Raw genomic sequence first — 12,500 nt, forward strand, 5'->3', positions numbered from 1 at the left:
TGAGGAACTGGCACTGGCCACGTCTCTACCCAGCCACCCCTATGAAGATGACACCGGTGGGGACTGGGTCTCCTATGACACCGCCTTCCCCACCCGTCCCACACTGTCACTATCCACCCCCCTCCCCCTCTCCCCCTCCACCTCCACCTCCAGCATTCCGCTTCACACCCACCCAACCCACCCAGACGTCTTCCCCACCTGGGACGAGGACTACGACCTGGAGGACATGACGCCACTGGAGCCGACGGAGCTGCTGCTTCCGGACATGAACAGTCTGGAGTACTACACCAACCTGCTGGCGAAAGAAAGAGACAAAGAGAGAGAAAAAGAGAGAGAGAAAGAGAGGGAGAGAGACCAGGAGCAAGTAAACCAGACCGACTCCAAAACTCCCATCTCTCCTACAACCACACAACCTCACCCTCCGTCTCCGAGCTCCGCCTCTCCTCCAGGACAGGGCCCCAATAGTCCTCAGCCGGGGCCAACCCCCCCCCTTAATCTCTCACCGACACTCACAGGTGAGAAGAAACCACCTGTTCTGCCGATGTCCCCCAAAACACCCTCTACCCCTTTCCCTCCAAAACCTACAGACCGCATTCAGGGTCAATACCCTCCCCGCCCCCCCTCTAACACCACCAGCCGGGTGCCTCCCCCTCCCCCGCTGGGTCCGCCCACCCGCCCCGAAAGGCCGGAGCGCCTGCCGGTGGTCACAGAGACGCCGGTGAAGGATCCACCTGCCAAGTCCACCAAGGCGAGCACCACCTCCATCACCACCACCACTCAGAACACTGCCATCAGCCTGACCAGAGCGCCCCCTGTCACCACACCGAGGGTGGCCCAGCCGCTGCCCACCAGACAGTACCTGTGCAATGTTACGAAACCAGAGATGTACTTGGTCAGAGTAGGTAAGAGCGGCTCAGGTGACGTGACATGAACTTAATTACGTTTGTGTGACGACCAGCTGACGTGTTTTGTGATTGTGTGGTGCAGTCAGCTCCAGAGGGTCATCGGCTGGTTTCAGTCAGGTCCGAGATCTTCTGAGGAGAGAGTTCAACCGCTCAGTGGAGCTGCAGGTAAATACACCTGAACACGTCACACAGCTGTTCACCTGATCATCAACAGGTGTCATGGCTAAGCATCTCAAAGATCATTGGTTCTTTTAAAGGTGAGAGACAGGTGAGAGATCATGTGATCGTCAAAAAGGTTTGACTGTTCTCACCTGGCAGATCTGCAGCTGCTGCACCTTACTAATGTCACATGATAGACAGCTGTCCATCTCCTCTCCCTTTCCTCCTCAGTTCCTGAGAACGCCGTCCAGCTTCGCCTTTCGTGTCGTATCTGGACCGTTGATCTTCACTGCCATGGCCGTCATCAATGCCCTGCGCCAACCGCCACGCTCCTTTGGCCCCGTTCCCACCGTGTCACCGCTCTACACCGTACCTGACCTCAGGTATCAGATCCACTCTGTGCTGCAGTTTGTCCCCACCCACGTCGACGTCCGATTCTGTAACTTCAGTGAACGTGTGGAGAGAGGGCTGATGATGGCGTACACTGAGACACGTAGACGGTCACATGAGGCGGGAACCGTCACTGTACAGGTGAGTTGCCTGCCGAGTGCGCTCTGGCTGTGAATGATGCCTCATCACTGTCACATGATCTAAAACTACATGTGTTCTCTCTCGTTGTTTTTTTTCTCGTCCAGCTGTTGAACGTCACCATGAGCGTGTCCCGGCTTTCAGTCGAGCAGACGGTTCCCGTCGATGTCACATTTGCAGTGCGTGATGGATGGGGCTACCTTCTGGGGTCAGAGGTCAGCGAACACCTGAGGAAGCTCAGCCTGGTTGAGTTCAGCTTCTTCGTCGGATTTCCTGCTCTGCAGATCGCAGAACGTACGACACGTTTACAGTTCGTTTATAAACACACACTGTGTTTGTCGAAGCTGCGTTAAACATTGACCTACCAAGAATACCTACCTGCCTATGTAACATTCAGTAGATGAGACTCGTTAAACAACTTTTAACAACAGTTTTACACATGTAACGTGTGTATACATGTCGCAGTTATGTATATATGTCTGTGGTTATGTGCACATGTTAATTGCAGGTTTGAACATACCATAAACGTGTTCAATGTCATTTCCTTAGCGTTTCACTACCTTGAGCTGAACACGTCTCATCACCTGCGCTTCACCTGGGTCCGAACAGGTGAGGTCCCAACTGAGCTCTTTGTTCTCTGTTGTTACCTCCTTTTGTGTTTGTGCTTCTGTGTTGTTTAGTATTTGTGTAGTGATTAGCCGACACTGTGTGTGTGTGTGTGTTTCAGTGCTACTGGGCGTTCAGGAGCAGCAGGTGACGGAGAGAAGTTTTAAAGCTCGTCTGGAGCGACGTCTGGCTCAGCTGCTGGAGGAGGGACTGCAGGAGTCCAGCAGGAGGCGGAGGAGAGCCACAGCTGTGGGCAACAACAGTCTGCAGGTGACACAACGCAAACATACACACTTCTTTATCTTATATAAACATCTTACATGTAGGGGTGTGCGATATTTATCATCTACGATAATATCTTAATTGTTGTTTTAACGATGTGCGAGCTCACGTTATCGAGAAAATGATGATCCATGAGCCACACATTCACGCTCTGCATGTCAGTTTATTTGGCTGATCAGATGGAGCCTGCTGCTCTAGATGATAAATGAAAGACATTCAGATCCTTGAAAGGTTTTTCCGTCAGTGAATCATTGTGGGAAGAAGAGAATAAGAAGAAAATAGAGAAAACAGAGAATTTGAAAAAAGAGATTTGACGGAGAGAAGCGGCTCCTCCGACTAAATTCTCCTGGTTTGACGCAGTCAGCGCACAGCGAATGATGGAGACACAGAGGAGCAGTAAATTACTGACAGAGCCGCTAAAGACTGTAAAAAAAATAATTCACGCTCCAAACATGTGTGAAAGACCCAAATTAACACGAAGTGGACTTAGTGGAGCTGCGCTCGGCTCCCTGGTGCTGGCGCTGCGGACGGCTGTGCACCTTCTCCCAGCTGAGGAGCCGTCTGTGGTCTCTGCGTCCAAAGCCAGGGACAGTTTATGTTTATTCATAGCAAGTCATATCGTCATTGCGATATTAAACAACGTTATCGCATATCGCATGTTTCCAAATATCGCACACCCCTAGATACATGTACATGAAACTTAGGGTTCTTGAAGTATCTAATAAATGGATGTTTAGTACCGTTTAGAACCAGCAGGGTGTTGTGATTCTTTGACTCACCTGTTCTGTTTCAGGTGGTGCGTGTGGCGAGGCTGTCAGGCTCAGAGCGCCCCCTGGAGGTCATGTATTTTGTGGAGGGTCAGAACGGTGAGCGAATCCCTGCGGAGAAAACTGCCGCCACCTTGAACCGCCTCGACCTTCAGAGGGCCGCCATCGTCCTCGGACACCGAGTTCAAAGACCTCTGGCCCAACGTGAGTCTCACCTGTCTCTCCCTCACCTGTCTGTCTCTCACCTGTCTCTCTCTCTCTCACCTGTCTCTCTCTCTCACCTGTCTGTCTCCAGCAATGGAGAGGGTCTCTGTCCCTCCGGCGGAGACTCAGAGCAGCAGTATCTTGCTGATCGTGGGCGTGGTTGTCCCCGTGCTGCTCGCTGTTTTCATCATCATCATCCTCTACTGGAAACTGTGCGGCTCAGAGAAACTCGAGTTCCAACCGGACGCCATCAACACCATCCAGCAGAGGCAGAAGGTCAGAGGTCAAAGGGAAGTCGTCGGCTCTTTGTTTGCATGTGCATTTTAACTGACCAATTAGGCGTCTCCTCTCTCAGCTTCAGGCTCCGAGCGTCAAAGGCTTTGACTTCGCCAAACTCCACCTGGGTCAACACAGTAAAGACGACATCATGGTGATCCAGGAGCCCGGGCCACTGCCCGCCCCTGTCAAAGAGGCTACGCCCCCCGATGGCGGAGACCTCAACACCCCCAAATCTAAAGGATCGTCCACTAAGGCCGGACGGTCGGGCCGCCGCAGGGGAAGGTGAGACACGTTCTTTCTTCCACACTTGTGAGGACTTACATTGACCAACACTGGTAAATGTGATGCTACTACATTAACGTAAACGTGATGAACGTGATGCTACAATAACGTAAACATAACGTGACTCTCACCACCCTCATATGACAGTAACATCTCTTCTGTCAGACTCAGCCCGTCAGACGGGGACTCGTTAGGCAGCGACCAATCCAGTGGCAGAGAGTCAGCAGAGGAGAGCACCCGACCTGTGGCCACGCCCAGTGAGGGGAAACAGCACAGGAAGACGCCCAAAAATGGTCAGAGACACGGTGACATCATCATCATCAACATTTAATTTCTATATAAATATTTGATGTTAACTTCTGTTTTTTATTTTCATGTCTCTGCACTGAAGGACGAAGCAAGATCGGCACGTTCCTTTATTTTCATCATCTTCATCATCATCATCTTCATCATCACCATCATCTTCCTCATCCTCATCCTCATCCTCATCCTCATCATCATCTTCATCATCATCTTTATCACTATCATCATCATCATCATCATCATCATCTTCTTCGTCATCATCATCATCATCATCATCATCATGATCATCATCATCATCATCTTCTTCGTCATCATCATCATCATCCTCTACCTCATCCTCATCATCATCATCATCATCTTCTTCGTCATCATGATCATCATCATCATCATGATCATCATCATCTTCTTCGTCATCATCATCATGATCATCATCTTCTTCGTCATCATCATCATCATCATCATCATCATCATCTTCTTCGTCATCATCATCATCTTCAGTCACTGATTTGATCCAGAATCTGCTTTGATGTAAAGTTCTCTTCCTCCAGCAGTTCCTTCAGGCAGCGGTCCAGACGAGCCTCTGTCCTCATCCTCCATCTTTGACCACGTAGACCGTCTTTCTCGAGGCTCGTCTGACGGCACGCGGCGACAGGCCAACAAGGTGCAGCTGATCGCCATGCAGCCTCGACCGAGTCTGCAGCCGGCGCATGCCCCGCCCCATCCAAGCCCAACGCTTACGGAGAAGGTCAACACAGAGGTGAGACACCTTGCCTGTTTACCATGTTTTACACCTGCATGACGTCACCCTCCTCTGTGCTCCTGCAGGTGGCGCTGAGACACAAGTCAGAGATCGAACATCACAGGAACAAACTCCGGCAGCGCGCTAAGAGGCGGGGTCAGTGTGACTTTCCCTCCATGGACGACATAATGGATGCCTTCGGAGACGGGCCGGTGCAGAGCGAGGTTGCACAGCGACTCTACAGCTCCGCCCACGACCACATGGATTGTATTCTGCAGGCCGACACCCCCTCACCCCCGACCCCCACCGACTCCAGGAAGAGGTCAGAGTTCACCTGAGAGACATTGAGTCAGGGGAGACTCTACAGTTAACTGAAATCATGTGATCTCCACATACATTAACGTGTTTGACAACGTATAATATATATCAAACATCACAAACAGATGCTGAAAGGTTGTAAAGGAACCATTTGAACAAAAGTTACAGTTAGAATTAAAAATCACACATATTCTAATTGTGTGGTGTCCATCCAGGGGGAGGCGCTCTCCTCGGGGTCGCCGTGCTCAACCAGGACCTGGAAGTCTTCCTGATACCGACAGAGATCGCCTTCTTACCGATCAGAGCGCCACCTACAGGAAGTACCCGGGACTCAACAACGTGGCCTACATGGTGAGACAAAGAACGATAACTGGTGACAGATTTAAATGTGTGTTTAACTATCACCAGCACAGCTCTGGTCATGTGGTTGTCCTCATGAAGTTCGTAGGTGGGATTTAGTCTGAGTTCCTCTTTATTTCTCATTTTAATGAATCAAACTTAGTCTGATCCAATAATAATGTATTAAATGTGAATGACAGGGGGCCTGAAGTTGATCCTTGTGGAACACCTTTATTAATGATTGATCATACTGAACATCTTTATTTTCTCAATATTCTGCCTCCTCTCTCACAGTCGGACCCTGACCTGCCCCCAGATCATGGCAGTCCGTCTCCTACAGACGAGGTGTTTGACCCGGCCCCAGCTCCACCCCCCTACATGCCCCCACAGCCATCCATTGAGGAGGCCCGGCAACAGATGCACTCTCTTCTGGATGACGCCTTTGCTCTGGTTTCACCGTCCTCGCAGGGCAGCGCCGGGGTGAGCGGGATAAGCCCTGCCCTGCCCTGCCCCTCCCCTCAGGTCCGTCCCCCGGGCAGACAGTGGGGTTCCTACCCAGCAGCCCCCTCTCACAGCCCCTTCTCTGCAGTGAGTTTGTCGACTTGCAGCTGAGGACCAAAACTTGTCATGAATCAGAGTTCAGTTTTCATTGTGTTCTTCTCCTCTTCCTGCAGAGATACGTAGAGTTAGGAATGTCTCCTACGTCGGTCCAGGGCCTCCTGCAGGGGTCAGTGTCACATAAAACCAGGTCAAGGTCTAAAGGTTGGACGTGAACTGGTACTGATACTCTGTGTTTTATTCAGGCAGGGCCTGAGCTCAGGAGGGTATGTTTCCACTGGAGATCAGCTGCAGGAGTCAGTTTACTCCAACAGGGGGCAATATGAGGACCCCCCCTCCTCCTCCAGACCACGGCCTGTTGGGGGCAGCACAGGTAAAGTCAATCTGAGGATGCATGTCCAAGATTCACTCTAAATTTCGCTTCCTGTCAGTCTTTTATGTTGTATTTGTTGACTTTATCTACGGAATATTTTCCTCCAGGAGCACAGCTCCACCACCTGACGCAGGTGGGTTTGTCCAGTCAGATCGGTGCTTACCCTGGGGTAGGTCGCAGCATGTCTGGCCCCACCGGCTCAAGCTGGACCCAGCAGCATTCAGACCAGGAACTATCAAGACCAGGAGACAGCAGAGAGAGCGTGAGTCTGATGAGATTCAAAATCAAACAAAACTGGACCAAACAAACAAATATCAGTGTAGTAATGAGTCCAGACCAGTTAAAGAAAGTTTAGACAGTCTAGACCAGTTCTCTTTAGATCAGTCCTTACCAGTACTTGTTTATACTTGTGAAAATGTCCCAGTTGACTTTGTCCAAATCAAACTCACTTGTAAATCGTTTGCATTGGAGAGTAATGCACATCTTTGAGTCTTGTGTTGGTCTCATTTTGTTTCCATGTCCTGTCTGTGACTGACAAAGTGTTGTGAATACATTTTCACCATCTCTTAATTTTCCCGCAGGTGCTGTCGTTTCCTGAGTTCTCCTCTTCCTCTGTTTTCCAGATGCCCAGCTCCTCATTGCGTGACCCATCGGCACCACCTCTCCTCCTGACCTCACCAACTCCAGAATATCCACCAGAGGACGCCTCGCCCTCCGCCCACACCTCTGCCTCGCTTATCAAGGCTATCAGAGAGGAGCTGCGTCGCCTGGCCCAGAAGCAGGTGGTGACCAGTTACCCTTAGACCTATGTGGACTGGTTTGGATCAGGACTCTGCTGGTCCCAATAGTTATTGTTTTGAACCACCAGAGCGTGAATGGACTGGATTCGAAATTTTAAACTAATGATCCACACTTTTGACTCTCTTGAGCAGATTTGCGTCTCAGTAGCTAAACCTAAATTAACTCCGGACCATGATCCACGTCTCCTGTTTCCTGACTGAAAGACCTCTGGTACTTAACAGGGTTCTGTCTGTCTGTCTGTTGGTCATTCTTCAACTCTGTGTTTCATCAGGAGTTTGACTCATTACATTCCTACTGAAGTGCTTCCTGGACTGGATTGTCCCATATAGAGTCTTAGACCTGATCATACTTTCTGAATTTGTGGAGGGGGTTGTCACTCTTGACCTTTTGGTGCTGATCATCCCTCATGGAGGTCTGGAGTACATTGTACCTTCTGGATGGATGGCATAGCTGAACCACCTTAGGCTGTCCTGATCACCTACAGTGGAAGATCTCTATTTACCATCTGCAGTGGTTTGTCCCATCTGATCCTATGGAGTGGATTGTTCATTCTGGAGTTCTAGAGTGGAAATTCATTCCTGAACTCTTTGTGTTAATGGTTCATCCTAATCTTCTCATGTGAATTATTCATTTTTAACTTCTGGAACAGATTGTCCATCCAAGATTTCAGATTTGGACAGTCCCGTCCAGCGGATTGTTTCTTCTAGAGTTGTTGAGTTGAAATTATTTCTTGAACTCCTGCAGCTGATTGCATTGGATAGTCCTACCTGAAGAGCTAGAGTTGATGGTCCATCCTAACCTTCTCATGTGGATCATTCCCTCTGAACTTCTGGAACAGATTGTCCCTCTAAGATTGGGAAAATCCCTTCTGACCCTCTGGAGTGGATGGTCCTTCCTTGACTTCTGGATCTGGACCATCGCTTCTGGAGTTTTGAAGTGGATTATCCCTCTGGACGTTCTGTGGTGCTAACCATCAGCCTCATACCATCTTCTCATTAACCACTTATTGCCTTCCACACTTCCATCAGCCATGGGAATCAGGTCTCTTTTCATAAAGCATATTGATGAGGTCTTTGCACTGTCGACAGCAGGAGGTGGAGTAAAGTAAGTACAACATAGGGGCAAAAAACAGGAAAAGTATGTATAAATATCTATGAAAATGAATACAAATATATGTAAAGAGATAGAATCCAAATGAGCACAATTTAATGTCAGAGTTATTATTGGAGTATTGAGATGTTACATATTTTCTATTGCCTATATATGAAAGTAAACTTAAATCTTTTATTTTAATGACAAAAGACCAAACTACTGTTCTATGGTTGTAGTCCTACGTATTTGAGCTTGCTGTAGATTTTGAGCCGTCTTTTGTTTCTCTTTGGAGACGTTGCTTGGCGTAGCTGCTAGTGCACGTGTTCATGTATAGGTGGCAATGAAAAAAATTGCGTGATTGCGTTGCTTTATGGAGTTTTTACGTCGCTGATTTGTTGCATCCATCTTTGGGCTGAGCGCTGAGTCTGTTGGGCATCAGGTGGATTCATGTAGAGGAGCAGAGACGGGAACGGCCAGGAACTGAAGCAGTGTCCCCTGGAGGCTGTAATATGTATAACACACAAACTAACTTTCTTACCACCAACTGAGTGTCATCAGTGCACCAGTGATGGGAGATTCCTTCAAAACTTATTTTTACCTGATTGCAGGTAAACAAATATGATCAGCATTTAACAGCTGCCTCATTAGTGCCCCTTGAGGCTGTTATGTTCACTACACACCAGAAGAATAAACAATTAAAAAGATAAATCTTTACCATCATTTTAGTAGGTTGGGGTAAAAACTTATAAGTAAGGTTTGTAAAGGTTGAATATTATTTTGAAATCCAGTCGATCGTGTGGTTCCCGTCGCTCCTGGTTGGATGGTTCCTGTTTATTATCGCTTTAAAACTGGTTGAGGGGGTTTATTAGTCTTTGCTCTTCTTCAGCATGTTCGACTCAGTTTGAAGCTTTAGCTACTCGTGATGTTCCAGTCAATGTTAGCATGCTGCTAAAAGATGTTAAAAACAAAGATAATAGAAGTTAAGAGGTGTTCCATGTTCAGAGTGAGCGAAGAGTGATTTACGTCACAGTGCCATAAAAACATCTTTCATCTCAACACAAGAAAAAAATCCATCATATAAAACATTGTTTTTTCAACATTTTAAAAAGATATTTTGGAATCTGAATGAAGACAATTAAAATAAACATATAAATGAAAGTGAATTTGATGTTGAATAGAAAATAATATTAAGAAAAGATTTTATGTGTGATTTTTCTGCTGAACCTACTCACATCCTTCATGGACCAGAAACGAACCACTTGGACTCTGATTCAACCTAGCGCCTTGGACTTGGCCACGCCCACTGGATCACACGGTGCTAACTTAACGAGTTGAGGTGAAACTCTCGCACAAAACACGAACACGGACACAAAAACCTGCAGTTTGTCTTCTCACGTCAAAACAGGCTCCATAAATGGAATGTTTCAGTGTTTTTTAGAGTTTCAGTTTTTCTCGATCTGAGACGAATATGTGGAAGTTTATTTATGACAAAACGACTGATTCTGACCAGAATCACTGAGACTCTGGTTCGTACAACAACACGGCCACAAAGATTTATATCCCACAGCAAAGGGCCGTGAGTCATGTGATGCTCATTTACAGCGAGCAGTTGCTCTTGTTCTGTCATGAATGAACAACAACATTCCTGCTGCTCCTCTGGACACCAACACGCACCTGGGCCCAGGTCCGGCTGGGATCCAGGTACCCTGGTTAAAGCTGCTTTTTGTAGACGGAGCCTGCAGGGGGAGCTGTTTTCCTGTCATATAAAATCAGTGAGGGGGACTCACCTGTTGAGCAGCAGTCAGGTGAGCTCACAGCGGATCTGTGTCAAATGACCTGTTCTAAACTCTGTGGATTCAAATCAGTTTAACAAACATTAAAGACAAAAATTCAGGTTCAGATGCTTTGTGTTGATTTTTCACTCTGAGAGAAAATCACAGTCAAGAATGTAAAGCTAATGATTCATGATCATCTCTGTCCACTGGGGGGCAGCGTTGCTCCCAAAAACACAATACAAAAACAAATGGTAGAGTTTGGATGAAAACTACAAATGAAAATTGGTAAAGATAAAACAGATTTAGGGAAGTTTAATAATTTGATATTTAATTGATATCGCGTTGTTTGTTATAAAGTATCAGTTTCAATGTTTGAAACCAGATTTTTTTTTAATTAAAAAAATAAAACATTTGTTATAATTGTAGAGAAGCTGCAGTGACAGAAAAACGAAGTTATTATTTCAAGAAAAACTGCGTTTATATAAAAAGAAATGATCATATTTAAAGAATGAAATCTTTTGAGGAGATTTTGAGAATAATATAGAGTAATATATTATTCTCCAAATCTCTCTCTCTCTCTCTATATATATATATATAGAAATATATTATTCTCAAAATCTCCTCCAAAGACATTAGAAACATTAAATAATACACACATGAAATAGCAGAACAGACAGATACTCTGACAGAGGTTATATAGCTTCACACAATCATATATAAATGATGTATATGTATATATATATCATATATATCAAAGGAAAACGCTATTCAAACTGTTTTATACATATCATTTATCCCTCGTGTTTAAAAAAGAGAACTTCGTGTTTTCTTTTTGTCCTTTTTCACAAATATGTACAAGTTTATTTTAAAAAATCTAAAAAGCATGCATTGCGTTAGGACCAGAATGCATTGCGTTACAACCAGCGTGCATTGCGTTATAACCAGCATGCATTGCGTTAGTACCAGCATGCAGCGTTGCACAGGGATCATATGACCGGTGCAGGTCACGTGGCTCTGTGTTGTTGTAGCTGAAGTGCCTGAGTTGTCCACCAGGGGACTGTGGCTCGAGGACTGACGCGGAGCTCAGAGCTCGGACCGGGTCCTGATGGAAGATGAACCCGCCTCACGGAGCCGGTTCTCCGCGTCATGACGGCGGGAGGAGCCGCTGGTCCCGTTTCTCCTGTTGGCTGGAATGTGTGTGTGTCGTTACCTTCGACCTGGAGCTCGGACAGGCTGTGGAGGTTAGCTTAGCATCGTTAGCTTAGCATCGTTAGCATCATGTAATTCATATGATTATAACTAATAATAACTAAAACACTAATGATTCGACTTGTTTCATCAGATCTCATCTGTTTATGTGAACATTTATAAAATTTATATGAATATCAAATTATCGTCACATTAAAATGTGAATCAAAGTTTTTATTTAATAAAGAAACAAAGATTCAATTCAACAGTAGCATACATGTAACATACATGTAATATACATGTCTGTATGAATATACATGTAACATGTAATTTTAATGGAACAAAGATGTAATATACATGTAACATACGTGTCTATGAATATACATGTAACATACATGTAATATACGTGTCTGTATGAATATACATGTAACATATGTAATTTTAATGGAACAAAGATTCAATATACATGTAACATACGTGTCTGTATGAAGATACATGTAACATGTGACACGTTCCAGCTCAATGAAAATTAACTGAGCAGAAATTTGACTGAGGTTTGGTCTGTGGTTAAAACAGTAGAACATTGATGATGTCATCAGTGACGCAGTGTGACTGTCACCACACTTTGTAAAACAGAAAACTGACGTCATGGTTTTGTTTGTGTTTTTTAAGCTGATGTTTCCTCCAGATGTGAAACTCACTGAGAAGGAGGTGAAGTTTTGTATCTTTCTTTCGTCATCTCTGATCATCACTCCATCATGTTATTGATCCTGTTTCTTGTGATTTCTTGTCAGAAAACCAGTATCTGCTACTTGTCCTTCCCCGACTCGTACTCAGGTGAAAACTCACTTACTAATCACCATTTTGTTGTGGTGTCTGAATGTTGAGAAATCTTTTTTTATACCCTATGATATACAACGCATTGTGAAAAGTAGGGTACTGATGGTCACTATACACGAACAGCCCGACCTCATGTCGTATAAATGTAAATATGAACAGAGC

At 45.9% G+C, this 12,500-nt stretch overlaps 3 protein-coding genes and 1 long non-coding RNA gene across 5 annotated transcripts in view; 3 read left to right on the forward strand and 1 right to left on the reverse strand.

Moving 5' to 3' along the window:
- The window catches only part of LOC117757310, a 4,300-nt gene extending 2,944 nt beyond the window's left edge, over positions 1 to 1,356 (reverse strand). Inside the window, exons 1-2 of the long non-coding RNA XR_004613083.1 lie at positions 1,217 to 1,356; positions 890 to 1,034 (exon numbers count right to left, since the gene is read on the reverse strand). This is a non-coding gene — a long non-coding RNA (uncharacterized LOC117757310). The remainder of the gene's footprint in view (positions 1 to 889; positions 1,035 to 1,216) is intronic.
- stab2 (stabilin 2) overlaps positions 1 to 2,441 on the forward strand; it is a 40,762-nt gene extending 38,321 nt beyond the window's left edge. The window contains exon 69 of the mRNA XM_034578281.1: positions 2,429 to 2,441. The gene's annotated coding sequence lies outside the window, so the exon portion shown is untranslated. The remainder of the gene's footprint in view (positions 1 to 2,428) is intronic.
- The window catches only part of si:dkeyp-27e10.3 (UPF0606 protein KIAA1549), a 12,194-nt gene extending 2,963 nt beyond the window's left edge, over positions 1 to 9,231 (forward strand). The window contains exons 2-20 of the mRNA XM_034578290.1: positions 1 to 902; positions 988 to 1,070; positions 1,296 to 1,595; positions 1,700 to 1,886; positions 2,142 to 2,201; positions 2,320 to 2,468; positions 3,274 to 3,451; positions 3,543 to 3,727; positions 3,807 to 4,012; positions 4,178 to 4,305; positions 4,404 to 4,418; positions 4,864 to 5,072; positions 5,141 to 5,376; positions 5,588 to 5,723; positions 6,006 to 6,191; positions 6,386 to 6,438; positions 6,515 to 6,642; positions 6,750 to 6,904; positions 7,224 to 9,231. The exon at positions 1 to 902 is cut by the window's left edge and continues 346 nt beyond it. Of these exons, the coding sequence (XP_034434181.1) occupies positions 1 to 902; positions 988 to 1,070; positions 1,296 to 1,595; positions 1,700 to 1,886; positions 2,142 to 2,201; positions 2,320 to 2,468; positions 3,274 to 3,451; positions 3,543 to 3,727; positions 3,807 to 4,012; positions 4,178 to 4,305; positions 4,404 to 4,418; positions 4,864 to 5,072; positions 5,141 to 5,376; positions 5,588 to 5,723; positions 6,006 to 6,191; positions 6,386 to 6,438; positions 6,515 to 6,642; positions 6,750 to 6,904; positions 7,224 to 7,445 (3,718 nt within the window). The 3' untranslated portion in view covers positions 7,446 to 9,231. The remainder of the gene's footprint in view (positions 903 to 987; positions 1,071 to 1,295; positions 1,596 to 1,699; positions 1,887 to 2,141; positions 2,202 to 2,319; positions 2,469 to 3,273; positions 3,452 to 3,542; positions 3,728 to 3,806; positions 4,013 to 4,177; positions 4,306 to 4,403; positions 4,419 to 4,863; positions 5,073 to 5,140; positions 5,377 to 5,587; positions 5,724 to 6,005; positions 6,192 to 6,385; positions 6,439 to 6,514; positions 6,643 to 6,749; positions 6,905 to 7,223) is intronic.
- Positions 9,232 to 11,329: 2,098 nt separating this feature from the next.
- dennd6b (DENN/MADD domain containing 6B) overlaps positions 11,330 to 12,500 on the forward strand; it is a 6,489-nt gene continuing 5,318 nt past the window's right edge. For both annotated transcript variants that reach the window (XM_034578303.1, XM_034578304.1), the window contains exons 1-3: positions 11,330 to 11,551; positions 12,171 to 12,209; positions 12,293 to 12,335. In XM_034578303.1, coding sequence (XP_034434194.1) covers positions 11,423 to 11,551; positions 12,171 to 12,209; positions 12,293 to 12,335 — 211 coding nt within the window. In that variant the 5' untranslated portion in view covers positions 11,330 to 11,422. The remainder of the gene's footprint in view (positions 11,552 to 12,170; positions 12,210 to 12,292; positions 12,336 to 12,500) is intronic.

The sequence above is a fragment of the Hippoglossus hippoglossus genome, chromosome 23, assembly GCF_009819705.1.
Source record: "Hippoglossus hippoglossus isolate fHipHip1 chromosome 23, fHipHip1.pri, whole genome shotgun sequence".
NCBI classification, from domain to species: domain Eukaryota; kingdom Metazoa; phylum Chordata; class Actinopteri; order Pleuronectiformes; family Pleuronectidae; genus Hippoglossus; species Hippoglossus hippoglossus.